Source organism: Anopheles marshallii, chromosome 2 (genome assembly GCF_943734725.1).
Source record: "Anopheles marshallii chromosome 2, idAnoMarsDA_429_01, whole genome shotgun sequence".
Lineage (NCBI taxonomy): Eukaryota > Metazoa > Arthropoda > Insecta > Diptera > Culicidae > Anopheles > Anopheles marshallii.
The window spans coordinates 24,791,783-24,807,500 of NC_071326.1; the positions used below are offsets into that span (position 1 = coordinate 24,791,783).

The 15,718-nt window shown below is 46.9% G+C and overlaps 1 protein-coding gene across 1 annotated transcript in view; it reads left to right on the forward strand.

The window, feature by feature from the left end:
- The first annotated feature begins 3,032 nt into the window (after nt 1-3,032).
- Nucleotides 3,033-15,718, forward strand: part of LOC128719678 (dynein axonemal heavy chain 10) — a 42,159-nt gene continuing 29,473 nt past the window's right edge. Inside the window, exons 1-12 of the mRNA XM_053813306.1 lie at nt 3,033-3,255; nt 3,604-3,684; nt 6,497-6,535; nt 12,445-12,518; nt 12,689-12,812; nt 12,881-13,695; nt 13,762-13,873; nt 13,936-14,063; nt 14,460-14,650; nt 14,920-15,118; nt 15,188-15,274; nt 15,479-15,639. Of these exons, the coding sequence (XP_053669281.1) occupies nt 3,033-3,255; nt 3,604-3,684; nt 6,497-6,535; nt 12,445-12,518; nt 12,689-12,812; nt 12,881-13,695; nt 13,762-13,873; nt 13,936-14,063; nt 14,460-14,650; nt 14,920-15,118; nt 15,188-15,274; nt 15,479-15,639 (2,234 nt within the window). The remainder of the gene's footprint in view (nt 3,256-3,603; nt 3,685-6,496; nt 6,536-12,444; nt 12,519-12,688; nt 12,813-12,880; nt 13,696-13,761; nt 13,874-13,935; nt 14,064-14,459; nt 14,651-14,919; nt 15,119-15,187; nt 15,275-15,478; nt 15,640-15,718) is intronic.

Consider the following 15,718-nt stretch of genomic DNA (forward strand, 5'->3'; position numbering starts at 1 on the left):
ACAACCACTCATCGAATTGGAGTTCCTTGGCAACCCTTTCCAAGCCGAGCCTGAGCGCTGATAAATCTGCATCGCCCCTTCGGATCGAGAATCGCTTGCAAACATACAAACGCTGCTCGACTGCAAGGAACGATACGAGGCCAGACGGTACCCCGAAATGAAGGCATCAGCTGTCGATGTAAAATCGAAATAAGATTAGTTTATTCGTGAAGTGCATTCTCATTTCTCTTCCTTCCAATAGAATCCAATAAAGCGAACTACCGCATCGAAGCGCAACCGGAGTACGGAACCGGAGTTTTTGTTCTGCTTGCTTGCGGGGAAGCACGACCCTGGCTGGAAGGAAGAAGAACAGGAAGGAGAATGGAAAAGAAAGGAAAGAAAATCGAAGAAACGCATACACTTTCCGCCAAGATGGCACACAACGAACGGGCGTCGTGCTGCAGGAAGCCCGAGAGTTCCGCAGCATACTAGCGAATAAATATTCCGTTGCTTACAAATAAATGTCGAATTCGGGTGATCGGTTGTGTGTGGCGATGGCGAATGTGTTTGTTTGCTTCGGCAGAACAAATGTTGAGTGAACGTGCCCTGGCGCACTTTCTTTGCATTTGCCACCGGTGGAAGAATAATGGCAACCACCCGTGTTGCACGGAGCGAAGCGTACCGGAGCTGGAAAATGTTCGTCAATTCCCACGGCGGTGCTTCACGTGCTGCGAGAAACTGGAGGGCAAAGTTGTTGATTATTTCGTGTTGTTTTGCCAATTTTGTTGCCATATGCTAATAATGGTTAAATATGAGAATAATTATTTATCAACCAGTGTGTGTGTGTTTGTTTTTTTTTTAAATCGTTCAAATTCATAAGTTTAATAAGCAAATAAAGGTCAACCTGTTATCAATACACTGCTTTCTGGTGCTGAATTCATTTCGAAATATACTAACAAATATTTAATTGCCATGATGTTTTTGGTGCCTGCAGGAACGCAGGCAATTATTTATCCTAAATTGATGAATTATAAAACACTACACAGGAAGGTGATGTTGGGTAACTGTTTTTTTTTTGTTCACGTTGCGTATTATTTTAACTGGCATTCGTACAGTAAACATCAGTGATAAGTGTAATAATAATATCAAACCGCTTATGATTTCAATAGTGATCAAACGAATCGTCCGAATCGGAATACACAGGATTGAAATTGCACCACCATGTTCGCACCTTTGCCATGTCCGACGAGTGCTAACGCTTGCTAATTTATACAGTGCGCTGTATCGGGTGTCACACTCCAGCGTGAAACTGATACCGCTACTCAAAAAAAGCTGATTGACGGGAATGCTGGGTGCAGATTGCTGCACCTTTGCAGCTCTTTTAAACGCACACAAAACAGCAACCCGAACCGGGAAGCATTATGGCCACGGAAGGGCAATGGCAATCGAGTGCCAGAAACGACAACACAAATTAGCGCGCAATATTGAAATAATATAAATTTCAATAATTAATTTTATTTATAAATTCACTTAAAAACCAAAATCAATTATGCTCATTGCCAGCGATCCAACCTGTCCAAGCGAGCTACCGGGCGTGTATGTACATTCCGCACGCTGCATTTTATTTACCGCACTACGGGAACACAATCTATAACGCTGAACGGGTGCTAGGAAAATGGGCACTGCTCACATGTATTGAAACATTTCAACTGTATGTTCCGGTAGGTGCTTCTATAAAAATGCGCTCTTTATGTATTCCACTTAAGCAGGTGCAAAACAGTTCTCACTGGGGGACTTGTACTATCTCACCGTTGGAGACCACAAGCGAAAGAAAGAAAGAAAAAAAATCCCCGCCTCCTCCTCCCACCACGATCAAGTGAAAGCATAATTCCAATAAATGTTAATTGATGCCAAATTTTATTTACGATTTCGGACGTGGTGCAGACGTCCGCCGCACCGGGACGACACGGTGTGTAATGGCGCCGGCGAATAATGTGTCATGCCGCGCAAATGGCGCCATTGTGGAAGTAATTCGATTTACGCTGCATCGGTTGCATTCGAGTGGTTGGCAATGTAAGAATTGAGGGTGGGCAATTGTAATTGATATGAAGCAATGCATGTTATTGCGCTTTTGTTTCGGTGGACACATTGCAGTGAGTTCTTTAACTGAAATGTCGTATTAAGCGTGAGGATGAAATGAGTTGGCGAAGGTACATTCGTGATGGTATAATTAGATGTTATGTTTCAATGAACCTTTGGGAAGAATTTTTCACATGAATCTTTAGTGAAGAACCATTCAAATCATTAGTTGGTTTTCAAAAGATTGAAGATTTCACAACAATTCATGAATCCTCAAAACTTTTTGTGCCATCCAAAGTTAATGAATAATAAATGAATTTTAAAACTTCCAACTCAGGTCTACGCAATCGAATGGTAGGTATACTTAAGTTTCGTTCTTATAATAAATCCGATTACAGAAAACAAAAAAAAGCCTCAAAACCAAAAGAATCATGACATATGAATCATGAATCTTTGGTGATTCATAAATATCTGAAGATCCATCATTGTCGAAATATTAATTAACTTAACGAATTCATAATTCTTCACGATAGATATGTAGAGTCGTTAATTGAATTAAAAAAAGATTATGAATCCAAATCAGATTTACCCAACACGAGAATAATCTGTAAAATCGCATTAAGACATCAAAAACTTTACCAATGCAAGGTTATCAAAACATTCGCACGTAAATGCGCGCACACCCCAACGTATAAACCGATAGTTGCCTAGGCGTAACCAAGACGCCCGGTTGCTATGGACGCCATCGCTTGTATTGTTTTATTGGTGAGTTGATATGCATCGTCAAAAGACGATGAATCGTCAATCGTCATCGTCAAAAGACGAACCAATTTTCACATTTCCACTCGAGTAGTGCTTTGAGGAGCATACGTTTTGAATACTTTCTCGTAAGCTGCAGTAAAAGAATCGGACCGTTTGGGTTTTGTGCCGCAGAATACAAGTTATTTTTAAACGTGTTTGACATTGTGCAAAGGATGGATTTCCGTGCCATCTGGATACGGGACCGGTTGTGCAAGATATTGGGCGTTTTCGAACCGCGCTACATTGACACGGTGCTGAATGAGCTGTACGATGAGCTGGTCGCCTTTCTGGACGATTCCGTCACCGATCAACGGGACGACCATAAGCGCATCCTGTTCGCGTACCGCACATTTTACGAGCGGCTTATCGAGGAAAAGGTGACCGCTTTCGAACCAGGTACGTAAACGGGAATGTAAAATTTTCACCATCGTCCCAATTTTAACATTCAATGTTTTTTTTTTTTGCTTTTTGCCATTTTATAACCTCACTTCTGCTTTGGACCGAACCGGAACGCATCGAAACGGTGGTCCCAAAAATGTTTGATCATAAATCTAACAACGCCCACCCGGTCTGCCGTCTCGGCCATACGGTTCAACGGCAAAAACCCCCGGTCCACCGACGATGAATGATGGTTGGCGATCCCTACAAATATTATATGCATGTAAAACATGGCAATCATCAAACATACCGCCTGCTCGGATCGGGCCGACTTTGGTTCGGGTTGTGATTAAAAACGGGTTGCAGCGACGGCGGGACCATCGCAACCGGGCACGTCGGATCCACCGGAACAGACCCAGAAGGAGAAGAAAGGCAAAAAGGTTAAAGGTGGGTAATTTTTCCTTCAGCCCCTCGATCCGGGGACGTCACCAAACCCCTACATCGTAAACCGTCTGCGTACGGACGGGTCATTGTAACAATCTTTTATCAATGTTCTTCCCTCTGCAGTTTGCACGCAAACATTCATATGAGTAATAGCACACTCATACTTCCTGTGTTCTTAAAAAAACTCTCGATATCTGGAACCCTTTTCTCCAAACTGCAGCTCCAAAGACCATAGTGTTGGAGTGGTGTTGAGCGGCAGGGCACTTTACCCTACCTGCCTTTAGACCACCTTTAACAGGCTTCTGGGATAGTTCCACGGGAACTGCATGCTCCTCATTCCCGTAGCTCGTTTATATTCTCAAATGGATTTATAGTTTCGGCCGGCCCCAGAGATCGGGCCTTCAACTCTATAAGTCTCGGCAAAACCGGGAGAAATTATGACACTTTCATCTAGTCGGGCCGTAAATTACCGATGTCATTCGATTGCTGCCTTGGTCCTGCTACTCCGGACCTACTCCGTGTTCTTTCGATTTACCCGTGAGGGTGGGTTTTGTATTTCATTCCTCGCTCCCTCGCCATATCCGCAGTAGTGAGGAATATCAGTGTGTGTGGAGTATTTTCCAGTTGCGGAAAGAGGAACACAAAAAAAAATGTCTGAACAGAGTTTTTGGACCCGTTTGTTAATCGATGAACGGGTTAGGGGAGAACACAAAAAAAAAAGTTTCACGAGTCACCTTTTCGTCCTTTCCTGTCTGCAACACTGTTTTTGTTAGGTTATTTTCTTGAAATAGCATTCTTTCACCACTTTTGGATCACTTTTTATTTCCTTCATTTTCCTTCATGCTTCTTGGTTCCCAAAGGTCTATCTTCTGGATCTGGTTGAGACACCTTCGGAAGAAAAGTTTTCTACCCCCGGTGAACCCAACTTCTTCAAGTTTTCCGCGTGCAGTTTTTTTTTTGGTCCTTTTCTTTCCTTCCGGGTACTATGCAAACTTCCGGCTTAAGCAGGGTCGCTAGTTTTACGTTCCATCTTCTCCAGGTGTTCACCGAAGTCCCGAACCCTGCCATCATTGTTTCATCACATAAATTTTCGGTAGATCCTCTCGTGCGAAAAATGACTTTTGGAGTACGTTATGAATGCATGATTGCCTCCTATTTCGGCAGTAGAATGTTCTTATGTCCCGTGACTGCACTGCACCCTGACTGACTGGTTGGAAGTGTACAGGTTTCCGCAAGCTTTACGATCTGCTACGGCCACTATCTGCCTGGGATTCAGATTATGCATCTTATCTGCATTTTTGCAGACGTTTGGTGCCGTGAAAGTATGCCATTTTGCTTGCAACTTAATGGCTTACTACCGGTCTTTGCAATAGTTCAATTTCGGTTGATTTGAAATGCCTTTTTAATTAATTTTCCAACTGGAAATGTGTCTGCCCAGTGTTGAAAGCTATTATGTTAGAACAAATGAGGTTTGCAATTAAAAGTTATTTCCAATCCCTAGTAATTAAGCTGAATGTCCATTTGGCAGCTCAATCCAATTAATAAGTTAAGGCTTCCACGAATTTACTCTTACTATTAAGTCATTAATGTTAATGGATGCATATAATTTCAATAACTTTAGTACTGTAGAGTTGTTAATTTGAACTTTGAATTATTTCCATTCACGGGGGATACTAGTTTATATTCGTAGCAACAACCTTCACGCGCACAGTTTTCCAACAAAATATGGGTAACATGATTGGGGAAAAACATTGTGGCAACACAATAACACACCATTGCAGGATAAACCTTGACTACGAGGAAATGAATACGGATGTGAGCATGGCTGCCTTTCATATCCTGCAGGCAACACGTTCTGGAAGGTTAATTTGATTTATTTATGTTTTTCTTCCGATCGTTCGAATCGACCCACCCGTACCACCGCCATCCATAACTTCCCTTTGCCCACAGAGGTGTTTGAGGTGGTACGCTGTAAACTTGTACTGCTACTACAACACTGTCGAAGCCATGCTGACACGGCTTCGGTCACTATTAGTCGACTTACCCCGGTGTGTACACTCGAACAGAGCGTCGTGCGCAAACATTGTGGGTTCATCACGTTGCCATGCTGCAGGCACAACGTCGTCGTCGTCCCTTACGTGTTGTTATTGTGTCTCCCAAACCGGGCAACAGGATACAGAGCAGCATCCGGCAAGTGGTGCAGTGTGTTGCGCCAATATTAATAGCATTATTGTGTCGCTATGGGGTATTGCAAAAATGTGCCAACCATGCCAGCAGCGCTGGAACCGTGTGAGCCTGATTTGCTCGCGCGCCTCACCAAGACAATATCATTGAGCGGGCGTTAAGTTACAGTAGCGTTTCGAGTGCGATGGTAAGCTGCTGGGTGATGTGTGCTCCACGATGAAGCTTGGTGCCCTTGGTTGAAATGCTGCTGCTTGTGACTCGCTTTCTTAATTATAACATTTTACATGCTTTTGCAACCTGCACGAATCCATAGTGCACAGACCATAGTTACCTTCGCTACACAAAATACTTCAATTTGTACACTATCTTTCTCCCGGTTCAGGTCCAGCAGACGATGCGGATGATGGCAGTAAGTGCATAACGTAGGAAAATATGTTGATACAGTACTTAATGCACTTATTTTTGCACTTGATTGAGTTGTACACTGTACATTGCATCATGTAGTTGTGTTGTTGTGTTTATTCATATTGGAGTAATGCGCTTGAAGGATTCGCGTACATCTTGCGATGACCGCTGTAAAGCATCTTGCGATAGTTTTTGTTTATAACATCTACCATTTATCTACCCACAGACAAGAAAAAAGGAAAACCAAAGAAAGGAAAGAAAGGAGGTACGTATTGTAAACTAAGCGAACAAGCAAAAACAAAAACAAGCCATTTGAAGAGTAAAATCGTACCGCAGCGTTATGGTGTGGTGTTTAGGAGTTGTCCAACCGAAGTTGGGTCCTATTTTTATTCTTCCTTCCAACTGCTGGGAGTTAGGTTCCAGACAACTTTGCTTCCCTACTTTACGATTACTGGCAGAAGGATTTTCTTGTCGAATATCGGAGCGATTACTCGCAGAAGGTCTTCCTCGTCGGAGATCGGAGCGATAACTCGCAGAAGGTCTTCCTCGTCGGAGATCGGAGCGATAACTAGCAGAAGGTCTTCCTCGTCGGGGGCCGGAGCGATAACTAACTTTTCGTTCGGACATGCCACCGCTTTTATATTGTGCTGGCCATGTCTCGAACTTTCCTGTCTCCTTTCGTGTTTGATCCTGTCTGTTTTTTCGTTTGTTCGAGTATTCCTTCGTTCCTCTCCTACAAACAAGGATCTTATTGTTCTAGCTTTTACCGGTTGCTAGTTTGGGTTTACCTAGGAACAAAGGACTGATTGTGTTCGTCGTGTCCAGGCAAAACTTCCCAACTAGCAATTTGTTTAGTACCCTCATTTTTGCCTAGGTGGCGCTATTTTGTGTCTTGGCTATTTGCGATGCTCTGGTCGCCACAGTACTCCCCTCCTAGACCGGTGTTATCGGTATCGTAGTGGAATTACTACTCTTCGTTGTGATCTCGTAACGCCGGTCGATATGGTGTCGTCTTTTTTCCGTCGTAAGATCGGCGGAGGTGGGGTACCACTGGTGGTCGTATCGGCTGTCTTTGGTGATGATGGACTGGCCGGCTCTTGGTTTAGGGATGGCTGTTCGGTCGATGCGGGATGGTCTATTGGCGATGTTTGTCTTCGCGCTGGATCGGGTGCATCTTCGGTCGTATAGGCTGGTTTCAGGCGGTCGATAGATATTAACGCGGTTTGTCCATTTACCAGTATCCGGAAAGACTTTGAATTACGCTGAAGTACCCTGTATGGTCCCTGGTAGGGTGTAGTCAGAGCGGGTCGAACGGTGTCGTTACGCACAAACACGTGGGTACATTTGTGCAGATCAGCGTGAACAAATGTGGGTCGATTAGTATGCCAGGCGGTTTTCGGTGGTCGTATGCTGCTCATCGCTTCTCGTAGCATTTTGACGAAGTCGGTTTGGTTACCCGATGGTGGCTTTTGTGCGACGAATTCCGCAGGGATGGTGAGTGTTGTACCGTAGACGAGTTCTGCTGGTGATGCATTGATGTCATCCTTAAAGGTGGTGCGTAGTCCCAGCAAAATAAGTGGTAGGTGTTCACTCCATCTTATTGCATCTTTGCAGCAAATGGCTGCTTTCAGGGTGCGATGCCACCTCTCGATCAGTCCATTTGCTTGCGGATGATAGGCAGTCGTCCGGATATGCTTCGTTCCGAGTGTTCGCGTTAGCTCCTTGAACAAGGAAGATTCGAACTGTCTTCCTTGGTCCGTGGTCACGTACGAAGGAACTCCAAATCGGGCGATCCAGTGATAGAGCAGTGCCGAAACGACAGTTGGTGCTGTTATGTCCGGGATCGGAACTGCTTCGGGCCAACGGGAAAAACGGTCGATGATCGTCAAGCAGTAGCGGTTGCCATTGCTGACTGGAAAGGGGCCAATGATGTCTACATTGATGTGGGCGAACCTTGCGGCAGTTGCTGGATACGCTGTTAGGGGGCTTTTTGTATGGCGCCCTACTTTGGCTCGTTGGCAAGCGATACAGCTCCTTACAAATTCCTGCGTCTCTTTTTTTATGTCCAGCCAAACGAATCGTTCGGTCATCAATTTGGCTGTGGCTTTTGCTCCAGGGTGACTCAGGTCATGGACGGCGTGAAGAAGCGGTTTCCGGAAAGACTTCGTGATGTAGGGTCGAATTATTCCACCAGGGCAGTCGGCGTACAGCGATTTGTTGCTTCCTGGAATCGGTGTCTTCTGGAGGTGTAGGTCGGTTGACGTTTTCCCGCTGATTATATCGGCCAGTTCGGGATCGCTGGATTGATCTTCTGCCAGTTTTTCGAAGTCGATAGATGGTGTCACCTGTATCGTTTCGATGCGTGAAAGAAGATCGGCGGTGATATTCTCTTCTCCAGCTACGTGATGAATGTCGGTGGTAAACTGACCGATGAAGTCTAACTGGCGCACTCGTCGTGGTGAGGCGTTATCGTGTGTTTGCCGGAAAGCGTAGATTAGAGGCTTGTGATCCGTGTAGATCCGGAAGTCACGACCCTCCAACAAGTGGCGAAAATGTCGTACGGCGAGGTAAACTGCTGTCAGCTCTCGGTCGTAAGTTGAGTACTTCATCTGTGCTTTCTCAAATTTTTTCGAGAAGAATCCTAGGGGTTGGAGTTGGCCGTCGACGAGTTGGTGTAAAACGGCTCCAGCGGCGAAGTCCGAGGCGTCGGTCCAAAGCGATAGCTCTGCGTTGGGAGCGGGATGAGTCAATAGCGTGGCGTTCTGTAGTTGCTCTTTGCAGCGGTCGAATGCTTCGGTGGCTGAAGGCGTCCAAACTAGTGGTGTTTTGTCCTTCTTTTTGTTCCCCGGTGTCATCTCTAGCAGGATCCCTTGTGTTTCCAGGGCGTGTGGTAGAAAACGGCGGTAATAATTCACCATGGCGAGGAACTTTTTAAGCTCCATGATGGTGGCTGGCTGCTTCATCTCGCTAATGGCTTGCACTCGTTCGGGCAGAGGATAAATTCCTTTTGCGTTGACCAAATGACCCAGGAAAGCAATTTCACTACGGCCAAACTCGCACTTAGCCGGATTAATGGCTAACTGATGTTGCTCCAGACGCTGGAATAGCTGGCGCAGGTGGTCGTGATGTTGTTCCTCTGACGCCGATGCTACTATCATGTCGTCGATGTAGGGGAAGACGAAATCGAGACCTCGTAATACATCATGGATGAGTCGCTGGAACGTCTGCGCGGCATTCCTCAAGCCGAATGGCATCGTGGTGTACTCGAACAACCCGAAAGGGGTTGTGATTGCCGTTTTCGGGATATCTTCCGGATGTAGGGGGATTTGATGGTATGCTTTGTGCAGGTCGATCTTGGAAAAAATGATCTTTCCTTGCAAATGCATTGTGAAATCCTGCAGGAAAGGCAATGGGTATCGGTCCGGGATCGTCTTTGCGTTGAGGGCACGGTAGTCTCCACATGGACGCCAAGTTCCATCGGCTTTCCTGGTCATGTGTAGTGGGCTGGCCCAGCTGCTATTTGAAGGACGGCATACTCCGAGCTGTACCAAAGACTCAAATTCCGCGCGTGCTGCAGCATACTTTTCTGGAGACAACCTTCGGGGACGTGCGAAGGTTGGTTGACCGGTAGTCTCGATGCGGTGTGTGATGTTGGTCCGTAAGAGTGTTCCAGGCGCAATCGGTACGGTCAGTGCGGGAAACTCTGTGAGTAGGTTGGCCATCGGAGAAGTTCCGTCGCAAACCTTGACGGTTGGCTCTTCTAGATTACGATCGGGCTCTCCGGGCGTCTGCAGCTTGGTAATGGCGTCCACCAGGCATCTGCGGCGAAGGTCCACCAGGAGGTGGAAATGTTGAAGGAAGTCGGCTCCAATGATGGCGGTGCCTACGTCTGCTATCACGAAGTTCCACAGGAATGCTCGTCGAAGTCCCAGGTCCAGGGTGTAAAGTGATTCTCCGTATACTTCTATGGGTGTTCTGTTGGCAGCAAACAATTTCATTGTAGATGGCTTATACGAGCAAGTACTGTGTTGGCGAGGGATTACCGAGACGTCGGCGCCGGTATCTATGAGGAAGCGTTGCTTAGTTCGTTGGTCTACTACAATAAGGCGATGGCTGGTGGTTGCCAATGAGTGGACTTCTCGCTCGTCGGATAATTGTCAGGTTGAAGGAGATGGCGTATTGTTTCCATGTCGTCGGTCTTTGAATGAGCAGGGAACTCGGCAGTTTCGCGCCCGTTTGCCAAAGTTACGATGGTAGTAGCAAATCTCGTCCGGATTACGGGCTGGTGAGTTAGCCCAGTTACGTGGTCGAGACTGGGAGCGAGAACGAGAATGTTCCCGGCGGTAGGTTTGCCTCAGCACTTCTTCCAATCGTTGGCTTAGCTGGTTTACTTGCAGGGTCAGGCGTTCTACTTCCCCGCTCTTTACTTCCGACACGCTATGGTATGGTCCGGTCCGATGGTAAAGAGCGAATGAATCCATTACCGCGTCGGCAACCTTCACCTTCTCTTCCACATTATTCGCGGCGGCAAGAACGGCTGATTGGACGTACGGAGGCAGACGGCCGATCCACAGGTCGACCAGCGTAAGGTCCGTCATCGCTCCACTCGCTGTGCGTCGCATCTCGGCCAGTAGTTGAGATGGCTTGCGATCCCCGAGGTTCATGTCTGCTAGCAACCGATGCAGTCGACTTCGTTGTGATTCCTCGAAGTGTTGAATCAAAGCTCGCTTCGCAGCTTCGTAGCGGTCGGTACTAGGAACGTTTTCCAGAAAATGTCGTACTTCTGGGAGGATGCTGATAGGAATCTGCGTTTTGAGTATGTTGTAGCGCTTGAAGTCACTTCTCGGAGAAATGTTCCATACGTCAAACCAATTCTCTAAAGCGAAGAAAAAGGTGTGGATGTCGGCGGCGCTCAACTCGGGCGGTTTGAGCCGCATGGCGTTCATCGTCTGAACTTCAGAATCCTGCATCTCGGTAGTTGCGTCGTGCGTAGTAGATATGTCGAGCGTCCCGGGCGGCGTAGTGAGTCCGGTAGCGGGGCTGGTTACGTCGGAGTTATCGTTCCTGGTTACTTTATTGTTTGGGCTATGCAACATAGCGGCCACGATCCTCCTTCGCTTGTAGCGTAAACACGGATGTTTGAATCAGCGTTTGATGATCGTCACCGTCCCGATGTGGGATGTAGCGCGGTGGTGTGGAACGGGGTGCACGTACGAGTCGACGTAGTACCTAACAGTGTTGGTACGAGACGTCGCGGGTCCGGGCCGGGTGGTACGCTATAGCCAGGAAAGAATCGGATGGTTCCTCCCTGCTCCCGTTGATCCTCGGTGTTGGTATGGTGGTTCCAACGAGGGCCTTCTTGAAGGCGGGTTGTGGAAGGAATCACGTCGGGGTCACCAGTTTTAGGAGTTGTCCAACCGAAGTTGGGTCCTATTTTTATTCTTCCTTCCAACTGCTGGGAGTTAGGTTCCAGACAACTTTGCTTCCCTACTTTACGATTACTGGCAGAAGGATTTTCTTGTCGAATATCGGAGCGATTACTCGCAGAAGGTCTTCCTCGTCGGAGATCGGAGCGATAACTCGCAGAAGGTCTTCCTCGTCGGAGATCGGAGCGATAACTAGCAGAAGGTCTTCCTCGTCGGGGGCCGGAGCGATAACTAACTTTTCGTTCGGACATGCCACCGCTTTTATATTGTGCTGGCCATGTCTCGAACTTTCCTGTCTCCTTTCGTGTTTGATCCTGTCTGTTTTTTCGTTTGTTCGAGTATTCCTTCGTTCCTCTCCTACAAACAAGGATCTTATTGTTCTAGCTTTTACCGGTTGCTAGTTTGGGTTTACCTAGGAACAAAGGACTGATTGTGTTCGTCGTGTCCAGGCAAAACTTCCCAACTAGCAATTTGTTTAGTACCCTCATTTTTGCCTAGGTGGCGCTATTTTGTGTCTTGGCTATTTGCGATGCTCTGGTCGCCACAGGTGCATAAAGAACAACAATGTGCAATAATGCACAACGACGTGCAAAACATCCACCGATAGCAATTAGTCGTTTGTTGATTTGCTCAGCATCGCCCCGACCGTTGTCTCGGGCAGCGTCGTCAGCGTTGTCAGCGTTCTAATTAAAAAATCCTTCTCGTTTTCCCACCCCACTCCACCACTCGAAACAACTTTTCTAATTAGACGCTGACCATGAGATTACTGGTGACGCCGGATTCCTTGGGGCGAGCAACGATAATGAGCTGGTGGAAGTTACAGTAAGTTTAACGGCGATGGTGGCGAACTGATGATGGCGTTAAAACTCGCATCTTGACGAACGCCCCACCGCATCCGGGCCCCATGGGTGTGTTTTTGCTACATTGTACACTAATGGAAAAGTAATGTTGTTGTTTTTTTTCCGCCACACACACACGCGCGCTTTTGGTAGAAAATTGTGCCGACATCGATCAAAACACCAATCGTTCACATTTGCTTTGGCATCATACCGGAGGAGAAAATTGATCCCAACATTCGCTACGTGTACATGGTTCGGCGGTTATGCACACCAATCGGTATGTTAAGTAGCAGTTCCGGAATGGATCCATAATATCTGGTAATCATATCGCATTGTTTGCCGCAGGGTCGTTCCAAAATCTGGAGGACTGTATTGCGGAAATGCCGCGTAAGGTGATCGTCGGATGCATTAGAGGCAACTTGATACACAGCGCGAAGGAAATGCTGGAAAGAATTTACCGGCCCGGTGTGGAGTTTCAATTTCACGAACCGGACACGAAGCGCCCCAAGCCGGAAAAGAGCGTCAGCGCGGATGAGGAGGAACCGGCGGACCGTTCATCCAGCAGAGCAAGTGTCGGTTTGATTGACTACACCCGCCCGTCCGACTTTCGCATGAAGGCGATGCAGGCGAAAAAGATCACACCCAGTATGGCGTTGCGCGAAGAATCGGCGCTGGAGAACAGTAGTCGCCAATCGTTGGCGGACACGCCGAGCAGTGAATCGAACCTAACGCAAACGAAAGCATCCGAATCGACGACGGGCGATAGTGATGGCAAGTTTGCACCTGTCCAAACCTCCTCGGAACGTTGGGACACACTGCTGGAGGAGTCGAAGGTAAAGGGTCAGGTGGAACGGTGCAAGCAACCACCGGCGGAGCTTCCGCCGGAGGAGAGCCCAATGAAGCAGAATCTGGAAGCGAACCTGGAGAAATTCATCGACACACTGCAATGGACGATCGATCATGTGGAGTGTGCGTTTGGGCTGCCAACGCAGTACAATGCGCCTCATCAGGAGAACATCACGGTGGATGAGGATAAGTTCAAAATCAAGGTCGATATAGGGAGGACAGCGATTGAAGATTTGACTACGCTTCAGCTGGAGGAGATCGTCGAAGGATGGTCAATCTACATCGGGAAAGTGCTGCGAGAGTCCAGCGAGAAGGTGACGGTGGGAATGCGCCATTCAATCAGTTCGCGGTACGATAACTACGTTTTCTTCTTCTGGCAGGAACCGACCGACTGCACACCGATGGCGGAGTACAATCTGTGGATCGAGCGGGAATTGCAGTTCAATTCCATCGTAGAACAATTGAAGGCTCCGTTCGTAATTCAGGTGTTCGGTACGGTTTTATGAGCTTTGGAAGGTTGAGAATTATTCATTAAAAGTTCTATATCATTCCAGACGCCCTCAAAGATAATCAGAGTAACATCATGAAAGCCTGGCCGGACCGATTTCGCAAACTAAAGGAAGCCTTATGTTTGGCACGGGAAAACGTCGAACATCTGGCAATGCTACAAAGCTACCTTGAGGTATGAGAGCATGAGTAAAGAAGACGATGAGTGCAAACCGGTCTGAATGGCACTGTTTCCGCCATTATTATATTTCTATTACAAACATCCCGTTAGAATCAAAGTTAAGTTAAAACTCGTGTCCGGCTACGGTGGGATGCAAACATCAACGACAGGGAAATATCACGCTCCAGAGACTGACACTCACCGGTTTTGTGTGCGAAATTTTCCAAACAAACATCAGCATACCCCTTTTCTACAATGATAATCATTATTTGTTACCGTGCTCTGATGTCTAACAAAACTTCTCCCTTTCGTCCGTTTCGCTTTCACCTTCGTCCACCATCTTCGCCGTCCCGTTTACCGGGTTCTGGATAACTCTTGTGGCTGACTCGTGCTCTCTGACATGGTGTGCAGAAAATCAAAACCGGTGATGACTTCAAATTCATCCTATCCATTATACCGAACATAACGATCATACTGAGACACATTTGGACGATGTCAAACTATTACAGCCTGGACGAGCACATGCTCAGCCTGATCGGGAAGATATCGTACGTGTTTGCGGAGAAAGTTAAAATATTAATTAATGTGGATACCATTTTCAAGTAAGTTGTTCCTTTCTAAATCATAATTAACTGGAACGTGTAAACGGGACCGTCCGGTTCCGTTGTTTAAAAGTTTAATTAGTAGTCAACGGTAGTGTACGGTTGTGAACCATGTCCTACACTGCCAGCGTTACGGTTCACATGTGGTGATGAACCAATTACCCGGTGTTTTTGGGTGTTTTTCGGAACGTTGCGAAAAACTGATTTGTTAACAGAGGTTATACATTTAAACACGCTGATGGTATCTCCATTTTTTTGTTTGTTGGTAGGCACTCAGCTACGCATATACACAACTGCGCCACGAACTGTGCAATGCTTTTGCAGGCCTGGAAGCAATCCTACATGGACGCACGGGCACAGATCGAACAGTCCGGTATTGGGTCGCGTTGGGAGTTTGACAAAAATGTGCTGTTCCGCGAAATCGATCATATGACACGCATTAGCCATGATATGGCCCATATCGCACAGGTAAACCTCTCCTTTCAAGGTAATTCGGTGTCGCTAGTGAACGTATCGATCTATGCTTGCATGTTGTAGGTGTTTCTGGACTTTGAAAATATCTTCGATGCTAACTTTAAAGCCATGATAACCGATCCTGAAGAGGTGGATAATACTTTGAGCAAGGTGGGTGTATGATACAAGATACTTCCTATAAAGCATATTTCATGATAGGCTGTTGGGCAGTGGCAAAAGCACATCACAACTACAACAACAACAACAACAAAAGACTAACGATAAGTAGAAATTCATCAGCGCTAATGATATCCATTCTTTTCTGTCACCACATTCTTGCCGGATGGGAAACACGGTGGGCTCTGTCCGGGGTAGGTTTATCGCCTCATCAATCACATCATTTCGGTCGACTACGACATCTTCGCCTCGAGCAATTTAGCCAACTGGGAGGCGACGCTGGACTACTTTCACAAGGGCGTTGAACAGGTGGAACATGAAGCTAAGGTAGCATTGGACCGCTGCATACCATCGCTACGGTAAGTGGGCATCGTACCGGATACGGTGCAAAGGCGTCTCATGCGCACAGGACTCTCCCGCAAAAGGAGTCGCTCGCAC